This window comes from Malaclemys terrapin, chromosome 3, assembly GCF_027887155.1.
Source record: "Malaclemys terrapin pileata isolate rMalTer1 chromosome 3, rMalTer1.hap1, whole genome shotgun sequence".
Taxonomy (NCBI): Eukaryota; Metazoa; Chordata; order Testudines; family Emydidae; genus Malaclemys; species Malaclemys terrapin.
The window spans coordinates 1,462,808-1,480,054 of record NC_071507.1 but is presented as its reverse complement, the minus strand read 5'-3'; the positions used below and the strand labels follow the sequence as shown (position 1 = coordinate 1,480,054).

At 44.0% G+C, this 17,247-nt stretch overlaps 1 protein-coding gene across 1 annotated transcript in view; it reads right to left on the bottom strand.

Annotated features, from left to right (window-relative positions):
• The window catches only part of ABHD12 (abhydrolase domain containing 12, lysophospholipase), a 54,887-nt gene that overhangs the window by 4,173 nt on the left and 33,467 nt on the right, over positions 1-17,247 (bottom strand). Inside the window, exons 6-12 of the mRNA XM_054021777.1 lie at positions 14,461-14,506; positions 12,134-12,263; positions 8,930-8,967; positions 8,103-8,182; positions 6,605-6,687; positions 3,258-3,336; positions 1,591-1,718 (exon numbers count right to left, since the gene is read on the bottom strand). Coding sequence (XP_053877752.1) covers positions 1,591-1,718; positions 3,258-3,336; positions 6,605-6,687; positions 8,103-8,182; positions 8,930-8,967; positions 12,134-12,263; positions 14,461-14,506 — 584 coding nt within the window. The remainder of the gene's footprint in view (positions 1-1,590; positions 1,719-3,257; positions 3,337-6,604; positions 6,688-8,102; positions 8,183-8,929; positions 8,968-12,133; positions 12,264-14,460; positions 14,507-17,247) is intronic.

Genomic DNA, 17,247 nt, shown 5'->3' with positions numbered 1-17,247 from the left:
GACAGGAACTAGATACAGGATTTGACTAAAGACTTGCAGAAGCAAGGACAGGGAGCTCCAACAACCATCACAGAGGGTAGGAAGGAACTTAGGAGTGTCAGGTGGCTCGGCCCTTTATGCCTATGCATGGTGAGCGAGGCAGCAGGGGGCGCTCCTGCTGCCCCTATGGGTACTGCTAAGGGAAAAACTCTCTGTCAACTGTGCACTGGAGGGCACAAACACCGACCGTGGAATGCACATGCACAATCACTCGAAGAAGAACTACAGCTATCGCAAGCTTGTCCATAGTGGTTTACGTCGCATATATGCAGCCTAAACCCAAGACAATAATTTACCAGTGTTTTGTTGTCTGCAGCTGCAGTGGCAGCTGGCAGCACAAACGGCCCTGCCACATTATGGTGGGCTGCACCCAGAGGTGACCTGGGGAGGGTGGGGGAGGGCTACCAGCTCTCCCTATCGAGTGCCTGTGCAGGGGAGGCAGAGTTTAGACCTTAGTCTCATCCAGAAATAGATGCAAGCGAAAACTTTTGAACTTGGTATCTAAATGCAAGCACCCAAAGGAGTGGTCTGATTTTCCAAGGTACTGGGCACATGCAGCTCCATTAAAGTCATCAGGAGTCGGGGGGGCTCAAAACCTCAAAGTCAGGCCATTGTGCAGGGACTCTATGGATTTAGGGGCCTACCTTTAGATGCCCAGCTTTGAAAAATCTGCCTTGGGCCTCGTCTACACTAAAGGGAAAAGTCAATCTAAGCTACGCAATTTGAGTTACATGAATAGTGTTAACTCAAATCCACGTAGCTTAGATCTACTTACTGCGGGGTCCACACTATGCGACGGGACGGGAGACGCTCTCCCATCGACTCCCCTTACTCTTCTCAATCCACTGGAGTACAGGAGTCGACGGGAGAGCGATCGGTGATCGATTTAGCGGGTCTTCCTGCTAAATTGACCGCTGATGGATCAAGCACCGCAGCGTGGCTCCTCCAGTAAGTGTAGACAAGCCCTTGGAGACCCTACAGGAAGAGTCTGGGACAGAGGTGGCTGGTGGGCTGAGTGCAGGAGTGGGAATCATGAACTCCTGACTCCTAAACCAGGTTCATACACTGGCAGCAAGTCACTTTACAGCTCTGACTCCATTCCCCCAATGCATAATGAGGGCAATACAAGTTCTCCATCTCCTCACATAGATACACATACAATACACAGTTATCAATGATACACCTACAGATTTGCAAGTTGATTTTTGGAGCCTATATTTTGGGAACATAGCCAAGGTTATGAGGAATATTTACATATTACTTTGAAGATGAAAATCCGTAAATGCCAAGTATTATTATAAAGGTTTCTAGCATTCAGTGTGTTCGGATTCATTTATGGTCACAAAGAAATTTGGGGTGGGGGGGGGAGAAACTAAACATGGATCCCAGCAAATATCGACTGTAGACTGTCTATAACTAGAACAGGTTCCATATTGCAAGTCAGCTCAGAGCAGCCTTGATCTAACAAGCTTTATCCATCTGTTCCCTACTCACTGTGACACTTCAGTAATGATGCCGATTTAATACATTTAACATGATCCTGTTTATTACCGCAGTATTCGAGGTAGCTCTGGACTCCTGTATATGTACTTATGCCTGTAGCCGAGGTCTCTGTGAAATGGAACAAACTGTACTTTGTAGTCACGGAAACTCCGAGATGGTGCAGCAATGTTATAAAGCTGTAGAAAGGATAAAAAAAAAGTGAGTTACAAATCACAGCATTTCAAAATTGTGCTACAATGTTAGCCAGCTAAAAGTATACTTGCTGTATCGAGACAATGGCCTTTATTTTATTAAGATACATAGTAATTTGGTGTACACCCTCCCACACACATGGACGGGAGGAGAGGGGGCATTTTGATGGAAGTAAAAGGTTAATAGAGCATCCACTAAGAAGTAGGGGGTGAGAGAGAAGCACAAAGGGATATGTATCTACCACATATTTTGCAATGCAGAGAATCTCAGAGTTATGAGTTGACCAGCCAACCACACACTTCATTTGAAACTGGAAGTATGCAATCAGGAAGCAGCAGAGACCAAAAAAACCCCAAAACCCGCAAACAAATACAGTACAGTTTTGTGTTAAATAAACTACTAAAACAATAAATTAAAAAAAGATTTGACAAGATAAGGAAACTCTTTCTGTGCTTGTTTCATTTAAATTAAGTGGTTAAAAGCAGCATTTTTCTTCTGCACAGTGAAGTTTCAAAACTGTACTAAGTCAATGTTCAGTTGTAAACTTTTGAAAGAACAACCAGAAGGTTTCATTCAGAGCTACGAATGTTCCCGAAGTGTTCGTAACTCTGCGGTTCTACTGCATCTCTGTGGCTCTCACTTTGTGTCTCCATTCTCAGAGCTCCCCTTTTACCTAATCACTCCCCCCCCCCACCCCATGATCTAATGGACAATGCAGTAACTCTCACAGCAAATATTCTGCTTACAAAGGAGAGTTAGTAGATTCAGTTGGACAAAACTGAGCTTTTGTAGGAGAGCTATTACATAACTAATTTTGCTGAAATCAGCCTAAAGTCCTGAATGAAATGAGCTGGCAGATTGCAGCTCAGGCCCCACTAATATCTCGTATGAATTTCAAACACCATAACTGTGCACACACAAACAAATCCCAAACCACATTGGGCAATGGGATTAATTATAACCAGAGATCAAGTTCCCCTGCCTTCAGCTAACTAATTGAGCAGTAGGTTGGTAAAGAACTGTTGCAATTAAGTTTCTATTTAGGTAAAATCTGCCCGGCACAGCTTGGTTAAAACAACTATTTAAAATGAATTTATTTAATAGCGTTTGAGCCCTTACATCCAGGAAGCTAAGGGGTATTCTGTCAATCTGTGCTCATTCTTTCTCATTCCCATTCTTGGGTTAGTAGAACAGTAACACTTTCCCCCTAACTTCTCCCACAAAACATTTTTTTTGGCAGACGGATAAATTCTTCACACCCCTTTTCCTTAGCAAGTACCAGACATTTGAAGGGCTTGTTTCAATATATAGATAAGATTTGCCACCCAACATCTCATCCCTTCAGCACCACTCATTTTATGCACCTCTGTCATTACTAAAGCTGCTAGTTCTTAACATCACATTGCTACCTTTTTCTGAACAGAATGGCATCATTTGTTTGGGTGGTTGTTTAAGACACACTATTCCCTCCTATCAAATGGGCAACTTGAAGCAGATCTGCTATGATAGCTGAAGAAACGCACCTTCTTTCCAAGATGAAATGGTACAACAGGATCATCTTCAGCATGAAGAATAAGCAGCGAGCAGGAAATGTATTTTACACTGCAAAAAGGATTACAATTGTCACTAGGAATAAAAATAATCAAGTCAAGTTCTACACATACTCACGCTGCACATTATGGTTACATTTTTGAAAAAGAGATGCTTTCTGAATACTTGTCATTTCTGAGTAATATTTTGCCTGTCTATAGACAAGCAGTTCTTTACTGTAGGCTGTTCTAGAAGTGGGAAATAATTAAGATAGAGAAGCCAACAATTCCCATCTATCCTTGCCCTTCGAAAAACAATTTTAGCAATTTAAGCTAAGCTACAGTCACAATAATCAAAACTACTAGCTTAATCAAATTCAACACTTGTCCCGTCAAATGCAAATGGAGCCAATTATCTTTGGCTTATTGTCCCTCTTCTCGAACAAACACCACTAATAAACAAGAGTCCCATTCATATTCTGCAAAGTTGGCAAAAGAAAATACAGCGCAGTGGATTGCTACAGGGTTTATTTTTAAAACAATAAAGAGTGAGCCCATCGTGTGTAACGAAACAAACTATTCCACTACACACTAATCGGAAAGTGTTTATTAGGGGACATTACAGAGTTTTATGACCAAGTTTTGTAATTATATTTGGTGGAATTTCCAGGGAAGTTATGTGTAGCTTGTTTGTAACTATAATTAACCACATTTCAGATTTTGTTCAAAACACCAATTAATATGATCTAAGGAAAAAATGATTAATAAGACCACTGGAGAATCTATTTGCTAGGGAGCTCATCACCCCACAGTAAGGTCAATAAAAAGGTAGATTTATTTTTTATGATTATAAAAGGAAATTGCTGTGCATTTTCAAAAAGTGCTCTTCTTACAAAGAAAGGGGAAGAAGAGTCTACTGCAGCGGTTCTCAAACTTTAGCAACCTGAGGACCCCCATTTTGATTTAAATTTTTTCATGGACCCTCAAGCCCCGCCCCCCACTCCACCCTTTCCTTCAAGGCCCCACCCCGCCCCACCTCTTCCCCGCCTCTTTCTGCCCCCTCCCCTGAGTGCACCCATTCCCCACTCCTCCCCCTCCATCCCAGTGCCTCCTGCATGGTGCTGAACAGCTGTTCCCCAGCTTGCAGGAGGCCCTGGGAGGGAGGGGGAGGAGTTGATCAGGGGGGCCAGCGGCCCCGGACACCATTCTGCCCCCTCCCCCGAGTGCGCCCCATCCCGCTCCTCTCCCTCCCTCCCAGCACCTACTTCATGCCGCTAAACAGCTGTTCCCCGGCGTGCAGGAGACACTGGGAGGGAGGGGGAAGAGTTGAGGGAGGGGGAGGAGTTGATTAACAGGGCCAGCGGATCCTCTTGAATGCCCTCATGGACCCTCAGGGGTCCGCACACCCCAGTTTGAGAAACACTGGTTTATTGGCTAAGACAGAGGACCTGGATTCTATTCATGCTATGCCACAGATTTCTTGTGTGACCTTGGGCAAGTCACTTAACCTCTCTGTAGAGCAGCATGATCCTTCTCTACCAAGGTCTTGAGAGATTTAATTCATTAAGGTTTGTAAAGTGCTTAGATTCTTTGATGGCAGACTCTAGAAAAGTGGAAAGTATTATTAGAGAAAGCCTTGATCATGTCAGTTTATAACAGCCAAATCTCCAACTATCTAACTCTCTGAATAGGATAGTTCTATTCAACGTATTAAATAAAGAAGTTTGTAAGAAACCAATAACAAAAAAAGTCATACTTATAGACACCCATATAGTCTCTCACTTTTATGCAGTCCCTTTAACTAGCTAGTCAGGCTATTTCCTGTGCAAGGGAGAAATTGTTGGGTTTGAACAGCACCTAGAATACGATTAACTGCACTAAAAAATGAAAAAGCATCCAAGGAAAATGATTCATAGATTCATAGATTCTAGGACTGGAAGGGACCTCGAGAGGTCATCGAGTCCAGTCCCCTGCCCGCATGGCAGGACCAAATACTGCCTAGACCATCCCTAATAGACATTTATCTAACCTACTCTTAAATATCTCCAGAGACGGAGATTCCACAACCTCCCTAGGCAATTTGTTCCAGTGTTTAACCACCCTGACAGTTAGGAACTTTTTCCTAATGTCCAATCTAGACCTCCCTTGCTGCAGTTTAAACCCATTGTTTCTGGTTCTATCCTTAGAGGCTAAGGTGAACAAGTTCTCTCCCTCCTCCTTATGACACCCTTTTATATACCTGAAAACTGCTATCATGTCCCCTCTCAGTCTTCTCTTTTCCAAACTAAACAAACCAGGTTCTTTCAGCCTTCCTTCATAGGTCATGTTCTCAAGACCTTTAATCATTCTTGTTGCTCTTCTTTGGACCCTTTCCAGTTTCTCCACATCTTTTTTAAAATGCGGCGCCCAGAACTGGACACAATACTCCAGCTGAGGCCTAACCAGAGCAGAGTAGAGCGGAAGAATGACTTCTCGTGTCTTGCTCACAACACACCTGTTAATGCATCCCAGAATCATGTTTGCTTTTTTTGCAACAGCATCACACTGTTGACCCATATTTAGCTTGTGGTCCACTATAACCCCTAGATCCCTTTCTGCCGTACTCCTTCCTAGACAGTCTTTTCCCATTCTGTATGTGTGAAATTGATTTTTCCTTCCTAAGTGGAGCACTTTGCATTTGTCTTTGTTAAACTTCATCCTGTTTAACTCAGACCATTTCTCCAATTTGTCCAGATCATTTTGAATTATGACCCTGTCCTCCAAAGTAGTTGCAATCCCTCCCAGTTTGGTATCATCCGCAAACTTAATAAGCGTACTTTCTATGCCAATATCTAAGTCGTTGATGAAGATATTGAACAGAGCCAGTCCCAAAACAGACCCCTGCGGTACCCCACTCGTTACGCCTTTCCAGCAGGATTGGGAACCATTAATAACAACTCTCTGAGTACGATTATCCAGCCAGTTATGCACCCACCTTATAGTAGCCCCATCTAATTTGTATTTGCCTAGTTTATCGATAAGAATATCATGCGAGACCGTATCAAATGCCTTACTAAAGTCTAGGTATACCACATCCACCGCTTCTATGATACTGATAGTTGTGTGCTGGAGTTTCCTGAGACGGAGCCAGACACCCACACTTTTATACACCTATGTCGCACCCAAGGCCAGTTAGGGCTGTTGAAACCTCCTTAAGCAAGTTCTAAATGCTTCAGCAAAAAAAGAAGAGATTGCAATTTGGCATATATTCCCATGGCGTTGGCTTTATTCTAGTCAGTCTTATCTATGAGTATATGATTGAAAGGGCTTAGTTCAGATCACAGATGAGAGTCCTTACTTACTTCTCATCATTTGCAAATTTAATTCCACTCATTGTGATGGTGTCAAGGAAGAACCAGTCAAATCCAGGGAAGTATCTATATATCTGAAGAAAAAAATTGTGTAAGTATATGAAAAGACATATTCCACTGAACAGCAAGATAGACTCCTGCACGGAACATTCCCGCCTGGAATAAGAGAGCATTATACACTACCAGATATCACATTGGTTATTGGAGTATACGCAGCCAAACTAACAGGTACCGCTGCAGAGACACTTCACTGTTTGTCATTGTTTTGGCTACTAGTGCACAGTCATGGATGATTTTAATCACCAGGTTCTCCAAGCTAACATCAGCATTGCTGCTTGAGTCCTCTTGGATATCAGTCTGCTCCTGTTTTACCCAGAATGTCACAAGAGCACGCACAGGCCTGGCCACATTGACACGGCCTGCGGGTTTGCTTATTTGTGTGTTGGTCACCTCCTTTGGGTGTCAGAGCAACTTCACCATCATTCTGGGAAAACAGAAGTCTGGCTGCTAGGAAGAGACTGGGACTATAAGGAGGTTCACTCAGCCATCAGGTACCTGGCCTGCACAGGAGAGTCACTGGCAAGTAGTCAGGTTATGAGTTGTGGCAAAGCTTTTAACCCTGCTGTTTCCATGGAAACCCACATGGCTGCACAGTGGGTGAAGTGTTTCCAGTTGCACTCCCTGGGCAGGCCTGGTCCTGTGATGTACTTGTAACAGCTACACATGGCCTTGTGATCATGAGGTTTGGTAATTATTTTAGTCCAACCTTCAAACAGCTGTACACCTAAACGTACATGCTCCTTTGTGCACTCCTGACTTAGGAGCAGAACACCGCTAATGGGCAGATGCCAGTTGGGTCTGTATGAACATGTGCGTGTACACAGCTCCATGCCTCAGGCAGAAGTGCACTCATTTGAAAGTCTGGGCCATTTTAACTTCTTGGTCCAGCTTCTCCACCACATTCAACTGGCTCAGAACTGCTCTGTTTGGCTGTGAAATGGAATAGCGCTGCTTTAAAAGGCCTAAATGGGGTGTACCCTGGTTGTATTTGATGCTCCTTTGAGCCTCCTCTGAGTGGTATCTGCACTCACACGCTACTCACTGTGAGTGTGCCAGTCATGTCTTATGTCAGCAAGGGACCATGCCTTTGCACTGGTTAACCCTGTGGTGGGGAACACACTCCCCACTGACATAGCCAAATTGGTCTGTATTTCTCACCCCTGGATTTATTACTTTTCATTCCCAATTTTCCTTTTCTTGCGCCAGGCTCCAAATATGGTTGTTAATTATACTTAATTTCATTTGTAGGGTGCATTTCTACAAAGGCATTTCGTGCCCTACATATCTTAATAACAAACACTGGCAATCACTAGGGGGGCTTACATAACTCACTCAGATATGTGCTAGTACTGCCCACAAGGAATTTTTAAAATGTGTTTGTTTTTGTGACTAAAATTACAAGGTAATAAAAACCGAAGTCTGTACTTGCCACTGAAAACGGATGGCTTCTTGCTTCTTCCCGTATATTAGTAAATGGCGATTCCAGTATTAGGGCATCTGGAGGAGTTTCTGAAACAGGAGCACATAGCACCGCCTGTCAAAGCACTAAACTCAGGTGAGTTAAGACAAAGCAAAGCAAATAGATCAGAAGTAGAGCCACAGTGGGACAATCTTTATATGCTAGAGACGCTACAAGACAGGGTAAATGCGCAAAGTGAGACAATATTCTCCTCTCAGATGGAGTGACATGAGTTACCTATTTCTTAATGGCTGAAAAGATGTCTAAAATAATTACATGTGCCTCAGATCCTCCCTTGAACCCCTGAGTTAGGGCTGGGAAAGCGTGCAGCACAAATGTGCATACCGAGGTTATGGTCAAGCTCATGAAGTCATTTTAAAGAGCTGTGATGAATATTGGAAAGTTCTACAGTTGCACTTTTGGAATGGCGTGGAAGGGGTGTCTAAGGTAATTCAATCCTTATGAAAGATGCCAAACCAAAAACTAAAATACTCCATCTAGCCATAAGACAGTGAAAGTTCTGAATAAAATAAAATAAAATAATTTTTGGTAATATAACCACCGAAGTAGCGTGCCAAAGCTCACACTGAAGGATGCCCTGGTTTGCATTGGGAAAGGCTTACATAATACTCAGAGATATGTTTTGGGGAATTATGTTCCAAAGAAGAGTAGACTATACAAAAGCATAAGATAAAATTACTTTTGCAGTAAAGTCAGACCAAGGTAACCAAGCAGCAGTTAGGGCCATAAGTGCAACTTGTGCCACGCAGCGAGTGCCCCTCTCTCATTAGCCTTACCTCTTTCACAAAGACGCCTCACTAAATTTGTTGCAACTCTAAAAGAAAAAAAAAATACATTTCACGTTAATTCAGGTGTTTTCGTCACTCACTGCTAAAGAACAGCAGCAGCTCGAAGCGATAACACCACATACTGTCCCTTGGAAGATCCAGCTCTGAGACTGATCTCAAGACAGCCAGCGAGTGGCTCACCTGACTGACATTTTGCAGCAATCCTTAACACTCGGATACTGGACAGCCTTTCAGAGGGCTTAAAGAACACCTCAAAATACTTCCTCCTCTTCCCTACGTCTCTGTTTTATATGACTGGAGATTAAAGGAGCTGCTATTCAGCCAAACTCCATTTCCTTGGGTATAGAGATAGCGGAGAGATGAGTCACATTCAATGAGAGATGCAGGTTTTTCTTAGGTTCAGACATAGAATCTGCCTTTCCTAGTTCCTCATGCTTAAGGCTTCGAGTCTTTCTCGGAGGTCACAGATTCTGTGACTTTCTGGGACCTCCACGACTTCTGCAGCGGCTGGTATGGCTGACCTCAGGACCGCCTGAACAGCTGGGGCGGCCCTAGGGCCAGCCACACCGGTCGCTGCTCCAGCAGCCCCAGGCAACTCGTCCTGGGCACTGTCTGGGAGCAGCGGTGGCGGGGCCCCGGGCCACCCCTCGACCTGGAGTAACAGCGTCCACTGGAGCACACCCCCTATCCCGCCCCAGCACCTAAGATTTAGTTAGGGGTATTTTTAGTAAAAGTCACGGCAGGTCACTGGCTGTGATTTTTTGGTTATTTCCCGTGACTTGTCCGGGATTTTTACTAAAACTACCCGTGACTAAATCAGAGCCTTACTCATGTTCCACACACTCTCCAAACATGACCAGGATTCCCTCACTGAAACCTTCCAGCAGACCCCCCCCCCATCCCCCTCTTTTCACACATTGCTCCGCTTCCACAGGCTCTCCAGTCCTTTTACTGCCCACAATCTCTCCTGCGCTGAGGTCACCAGTCTCTCTGCTGGCCCCCATTACTGCCGAGCTCCAGACATACACACACACACACACACACTCTGGAATAGGTAACTGTGCTCTGGGATGCACAGCTCAAGAGCATGCAAATTTCAGCTCACCAGGCAAGCTGAGACTTTGGGCCTTGTCTTCACCGCTGTAAAAGCACTGGGCCTAACCTTACCTAGTTTCCTTATAATCTTCATTGGGTGTTTGTCATGGGACAGCTCATGCATATTAGTTATCGCAAGGTAAACCACACACCTTTTTCAGCAGTGCGGACAAGGCCCTAAGGGAGGACTGTGGGGTGAGTGGAGGGAGAGAAGATGGAAGCTTACAAATTTCAGATAAATAAATGCTTACCATTTAATATTCACACTTCACTGTTACCCACATGATCTGTGCAACAGCAGACATTCCAGCAATACAGAATTTGAGCGTGCCAATCATTTATAAAAATACAGCTGTTTATTAATTAAAGGCAGCACATTTTCAAAGACAGGAGAGAGAGACAGAAAAATCTGAAGTGACAACTGCATTTTACTGTACGGGCAGGGTTCTGGCAGGGTGTTTTGAAAAAAATTCCCTTCCCCTTTCCCCTTTTAAGACCAGACATTTATTCTCTCTTACAAATATAAAATATCCTGGTACTTCCCTTGCAGGCTTTGCCTATCAAACTACACACTATGATAGTCTAATGTCTACAATGGTGACAGATCTAGGAACACAAAATCTGATAGTGTCCCCATTCCTGTGGGGTAATTCCTCCTTTCAATTCTGGGAAGAGCTCTGCAATGTCATTAACAAAAGTCAGTTCTCTCCAGAATTCACTTCGGAACTAAGTGCCACAAGTTAAATTTGCAGGCAGCTTAATACAGTGTTTCCCAAATGGTGGGTCCTGACCCACAAGTGGGTTACAGGAAGGTTCTAGATGGGTTGCCATGTCCAGGGCCGGATTAACCCAACACTGGGCCCTGGCCTAGGCACACACCCGCTTCTCCCAGCCCAGCTCTCATGGGAGGGTGTGTGAGAACGAGCCTGCCCCACACTCACCTCTTAGAAGCGGCTTGTGTCCTGCGGGGCTGGGCCCAGCTCCCTGGTAAGGGTATCATGGTCTGGCGCACAGAGTCGCAGCACCACTCAGGTTTGGGCTGGCCTCCCCATGACAGAGGAGCAGCCAGACCAAACTTCAGTGGCACTGTGACCATAAGTATTGGGTCACAACGCTACTCCCTCACATTTGGCATGGCTGCTCTTCTGTCTTTATGGAGAGGTGGCTAGGCCAAACATGGGTGTTGCTGCAACCCCATGCACTGGGTCACAATGCTCAGAGACGGGCACAGCCTGTGGGACAGGAGCCGTGCTGAGGGGTGAGTGCAAGGCAGGGTCACACTCCAACTCCCCCTCCCCTCCCTTTCCTGAGGGGTCTCCACTGCCCACAGACCAGCGTTAGTGTCCTGGCACCGGGGTGGAGGATGCATATATGCAATGGTGGTTGCAAAAGATGACAAAAAGCAGTTCGTTTGGTTGCCTTATTAAGTCAGTGGTTCCAAAACTTTTTACTATGAACCAATAGCCAGACCTTGTCAAACTACTTCACAATCAGCATCCTGCCAATTAAGGCAATGCATCCAGTTTTGTTGCTGCGTCTAGCTTTTAAAGAATTTTTCATACTTCATTTCTACAAGTGAAATCACCATTTTAACGGCTTAATTGCCCCAGTGCTGATCTGTAAATCATGCATATGTGCAGTAAGTTAGTCTGAGAAATATTTTCCAGCTAAACAAAAACGTTACCCTTTCAAGAGTGTATAGGATGGAATCCAATGGGCATGGCTTTAAAAACCACACTGGTATAAACGGGTGCATCTCCGCTGTTGTCCAGGGAACTGTGCCTGCTTATACCAGTGATGATTTTCTCCCACGATCTGCCCATTCTCTCTCTCATGACATGACGTAGTGCTGATCTTACTGCCTTCTAATTTCCAATCCAGCGCTCTGGAATTCTAGGATACACGTTCTAGTCACTATCCTATTTCCTAAATTAAAAAGAGCAAAGAAGAAATTATTTTGGAGTGTTTAAATTCAGATACAGACACGAACCAGAATGGATTATAGCTACTATCCATAAATGGCACTACATTTGTCAAAGATCAACATAAACCTACTTTGATTATTCTAGAAAGCTGCCATCTGAATTGGAGGCTTACCCTGTGCCTAAGGAGTGCCCCCATATATAGACAGGATTGTCTCCACTTCTTGCTTTTATCCAGTCAAAAACATGGAGTGCATCATAGGTCATTCCTCTCTCTGATGGAGTGCCCACAGAATCTCCCCACCCTGAAACACAAACATTTTAAGTCACACCTAAGCCATCCAGCAAAATAAGGCATTTCTTATGCCTTCAATCAACAAGCTGCATGCCCACAACTGTGAAAGCATTTGAAACATGAGAATATTCCTGCTTGCTGTATTGTACCTGCACACCAAATTAAAGCTGGAATGAAAGACAAAGACCGGCACAGCGCAGTGTCTCAGTGTATCTTGTCAAGCTTCTACTGTTAGAACTTGGCTACTGCCAGTTGCCAAGCAGATTGTGGGTTTGGCAGACAATGAAAGCAAGAGCTGGTGCTCCTGTTGGAAGCTAATGTTCCAGTATCCTGCATTTCTGGTTCCACAATAGGCCAGTTCTTGCATGCAGAACAGCCACTTTCAGGTCTTAAATGCCTCTCCTCGGATTCAGATTCCAAGGCCAGAAGGGACCACTGGGGTCATCTAGTCTAGACCTCCTGTATAACAGCCCAGAGAACTTCATCAAAATAATTCCTAGAGCAGAGCTTTTAGAAAAACATCCAATCTTGATTTTACAATGGTCAGTGATGGAGAATCCACCGGGACCCCTGGTAAGTTGTTCCAATGATTAATTTACTATCACCATTAAAAAATTATGCCTCATTTCCACTCAATTTGTCTAGCTTCAACTTCCACCCATTGAATCATGTTAGACCTTTCTCTGCTAGATCAAAGAGACCATTATTCAATATTTGTTCCCCATTTAGATACTTCTAGACTGTGATCAAGTCACCCCTTAACCGTCTCTTTGTTAAGCTAAATAAATTGAGTTCCTTGAGTCCATTACTATAAAGCATGATTTCTAATCCTTTAATCATTCTCATGGCTCTTCTATGGACTCTCTCCTAGTCATCAACATCCTTCTCAAATTGTGGGCACCAGAACTGGACACAGTATTGCAGCAGCAGTCACACCAATGCCAAATACAGAGGTAAAACACATCAGCAAGAGTAAGGAACAACATTTCAAAACATTTGGATGCTTGATCTCTAAAGAGAGGGGGTACAAGCTGTGCAGTAGATTCTGATGAGACCTTGTCCAACAGCGTCGTTACTCAACAGGTGTTTGATATTGGTTCATAGATCAGAAAAATCAGTATAATCCGTGGCCGACTGTAAGTAGCATATTTATAAATATGGCTTGGGTCAAATCCATTAGCATCCCTCAACAAGCTAATGTAGGATTATACACCAACCCAGACTAAGATGTTTACTTGGTTGTTTTGCGAGTTAAAATTAAAAGATTATGACAAGGAATTTTATGAGCTTTTGGAAAGACTTTTCTCTTTGAACAGCAGGTGTGAAATGCTTTGAAAGGGCAGCAACACGTTACTACATGAAGCCTGGAAAAAAGATAGCATTCAGTTTGTGTGATTTAGGAAAAAAGAGTACTGAGCTAAAACAGACTATACCCTGCACCACTTGTTAGCAGTGGAAATTGTACAGACTTCCCTGCATTACTAACAGTAGATGTAATGTACATTTTGCTGAGCAGAGTTCCAGACATCCAATTGTTGCAAGGCCAGTGGGTGGCATTCCCAATGAACTGCTTTCAAAACTAGTCTGCTGGAAGTACAGCAAGTTGGGGAGGGTAGTAAAGAAACCTATAGATAACTCAGATTTTGTCTTAAAAAATACAGACATCAGAGAATAAATTGCTGCAGCAGTGTCCATTCAATCCATGAGTTGCAGGATGGTCCAGTGATTAGGGCTCTTGCCTAGAGCTGGGCAGACCTGGGTCCAATTACCTGCTCCGCACAGATTTCCTGGGTGACTACAGGCAAATCACGTAGCCTCTCTGTGTCTCAGTTTCACACCTATACACTGGGGATAATAGCACTGCCATACTTCAAAGGGATTTGGAGAGAATAAATACATTAAAGACTGAGACGTTCAGATACTTCGGTGATGCGGGTCATATAAGTACCTGCTTTGAGAAGGGGAAAAGGTAGTAAGATCTCATGGTTTATGTGCTACACAGGGAAAGACAAATCAGAGAAACACTGGAGAAAGTGATGCATTCTGCTGAGATTTTAAGAACTCAATGAAAATTCAAGAAACGTCTAATTAACTAGTAACAGCTTCTGAAACTGTAAAAACAGCAGTTAGCTGTAAGATCAAAAGTAGCAGTTTTAGATAAGAGACAGAACCAAACACAGCTTCCTAATAAATAAACAAACACTCACCTCGATAATCAAATGTGACTACATGGTAACCAAGGGAACTTAGAACCTAAACAGAAAAAGGAAGCATTTAACACACATCCACAAACTGAGTAACAGCTGTACTATCACTTAAATGTCACACCCAGCAATAGAGAACTTTGTTCCATAGCACGTGTTCTAATTTATGGCATCGACCCAACATTCAGAAGAAGGGAATACACAATGATCCAGGCAAGGGCTTGCACACACCCAATTATTTCAGATTGTAATTTTGTTTCTGCTTATTTCCCCAGCCTCAGAACAGAAAGGAAGAATGGTCCCGTGGTCAGGGTGAGAGCCTGGAACTCATGACACTTGGGTTCAATTCCTTGCTCTGCCACAAACTTCAACATGCCCATCGGCAAGTCACTTAGCCTCTGTGTTCCCCATCTGGACAATAGGGGCATTGTGAGGATAAACACATTAAAGACAGCTAGGTGCTTGGCTGCTATGGTAATGGGAGTCCTAGGAGTACCTTAAATAGACAGATCATTCCACAAAGGTATTTGTTCTACATGCGCTCCCAGAGGAGTCTGAGCATTTCTTTGTTACCTACTCTCAGCTGGTTTTGATCACTACTCCACATTCTTCCAAATGTGATGGCTTGAAGCTTAAGGTCACTTTTTGCACAGCACCAGTAATAAAACTACAAGAGGAATCACTCAAAAGCCTTGAGTCTTTTTAAATGTTCCCTTGAAGCATGAATGTTGTCTTTGAGACTGTAGATACTCACTCACTTGGCTTTATAGTTTGCCCAAGTGACAGTGTCTTAAGGAAGCATTATTTTCATCTGTATGAACACCAGCTTTAAGTTCGGGAAAACAATAGACAACACCTTGCCTTATTTGTATCAGTGCAATCTGAAAAATCAAGCAAAAATCCAAAAGGAGACGGATATCATTCCAGCCAGAGCCTCTCTTCTGGAACTATTTTACCAATAGGGATTTCAAAATTCTGCTGCTGTCTACCCCACGCCCCAACCTTTAGATTTTTCAGTGAAACAGTACAAAGGCTGCCTTATTTATATTAGTCAAATGTACAGGCTGTTCCTACCCAGCTGATACATGGAATATATTTTGTGGATGCTTATGAATGTTTAATGACATGAACGTGTATGATAGCTCAGAAGAGGCTGTCTTAGGTTTTGAATGTTCTTAACAAGCTCAAATGTCTCATCTAAAATATATTGTTTAGAAAACTGGCCTGTTATCATGAAGATTTACATTTATGTCTCAGCACTGATGACCCTTGTAAATTCTGTTGCAAACACGTAAAAAATAGCCACATTAACAAAGGAATTTGTTTTTTAAATGCCTTAGTAAAAGTGATGTTAAAGTTCCAGATCTTGATCACTGTGTACCAACTTACAACATTTTAAAGGACCTGCAGTGGGTAAAGTCTATTTTGGCATTTTTAGGTCTTGTCTACACAAGAAAGTAGGAGCAATCAGGGCAACTCCTTTGTGTGAATACTTTGAAACGAAGAGTGTGGCCTGTTCCAGTCATCAGAGCCAGGCATATGACTATTAGCTTTACAAGACTGATTTACTCTGACATATTCAGCGTGGTGCGTTGGGGGAGAGCGGGTAAAGGAAAGGCTGGCTTTATACATTTTTCAAGAACCGTAAACAGAACCTCTTTGCTGTCATGTCCCTGGATGGTACACAGGACAATGTCTTCCCTTCAACTGTTTGTGCTTGTGTCGAATAAATATGTAGTTCCACGACACAATGCTCTTATTGTTTCAATTCCTGCTGTGAATAGGACAGGCCTGTGATATGCAGAACAAAGAAGCCTGGATCAGCTCTCCAACACCACAACAAAGGTCACCAATAAAACAGGGTGACAGTAATCACGTATAAGGCTATGATTGCGTCGTGGAGGTTGCAGAAGTCACGGATTCTATGACTTCCAGAGACCTCCATGTCATTGGGGCACCACAGCAGCCTAGCCGACGTGGGACCCCTGCAACTGACCAGCCGGCGCGGGTCCCAAACTCCCCAGCCGCCACAGGCACCAGGGGGACCCTGGCAGGTCCCCAGCCCTGCAGGGTGACGGGGGATTCCCTCCCCAGCTCCCAGCCCTGCAGGCGGGGGAGCACCCCAGAGCTCCTCAGCCATCCCTGGCAGCGGAGGGACTCCGGCAGCTGCCCTCCCCCCACTCATCTCCCAACCCCCACAGGCAGCGGGGCCCCCCAGATCCCAGCCCTGCAGGGTAGCGGGGGATCCCTCCCCAGCTCCCAGTCGCTACATTTAGAGCAAGGCAGGATGCTGGACCCTTCTCATTTTGTCAGGGATGTATTTAGTAAAAGTCAGGGACAGGTCACAGTTTCCGTGAATTTTTGTTTAATGCCGTGAGCTGTCCGTGACAAAATTGTAGCCTTAATCATGTAGCAATTGCCGGCTAAGTTTCTTTACTTAAAACTAACCATAACAGAGCCACGGACAGCCCTTGTTTGACTATAGGGATGGCAATCTCTGTAGCTGGAAGTGTGTGAGGGAACAGAGTTCCCTTTTCCTAAATAGTGTAATCCATAATCATGTAAGTACTATGTGCCTATCTAGTACTTTTCATCACCTGATCCTGAAGTGCTTTAGAAATTATTATGCCAAGACACCAGGGTGCGTTTAGGGAAGGGGCAGAAACTCAACTTCAGCAGAACGCTGTCAGTGGACATCGCACTTATGTCCACACTCCCACATCACCATCTTTCATATTGGTCTTAGCAGGTACATGTCTAAGGATTTGCGTTTTCTTCTTCCCTAGCACC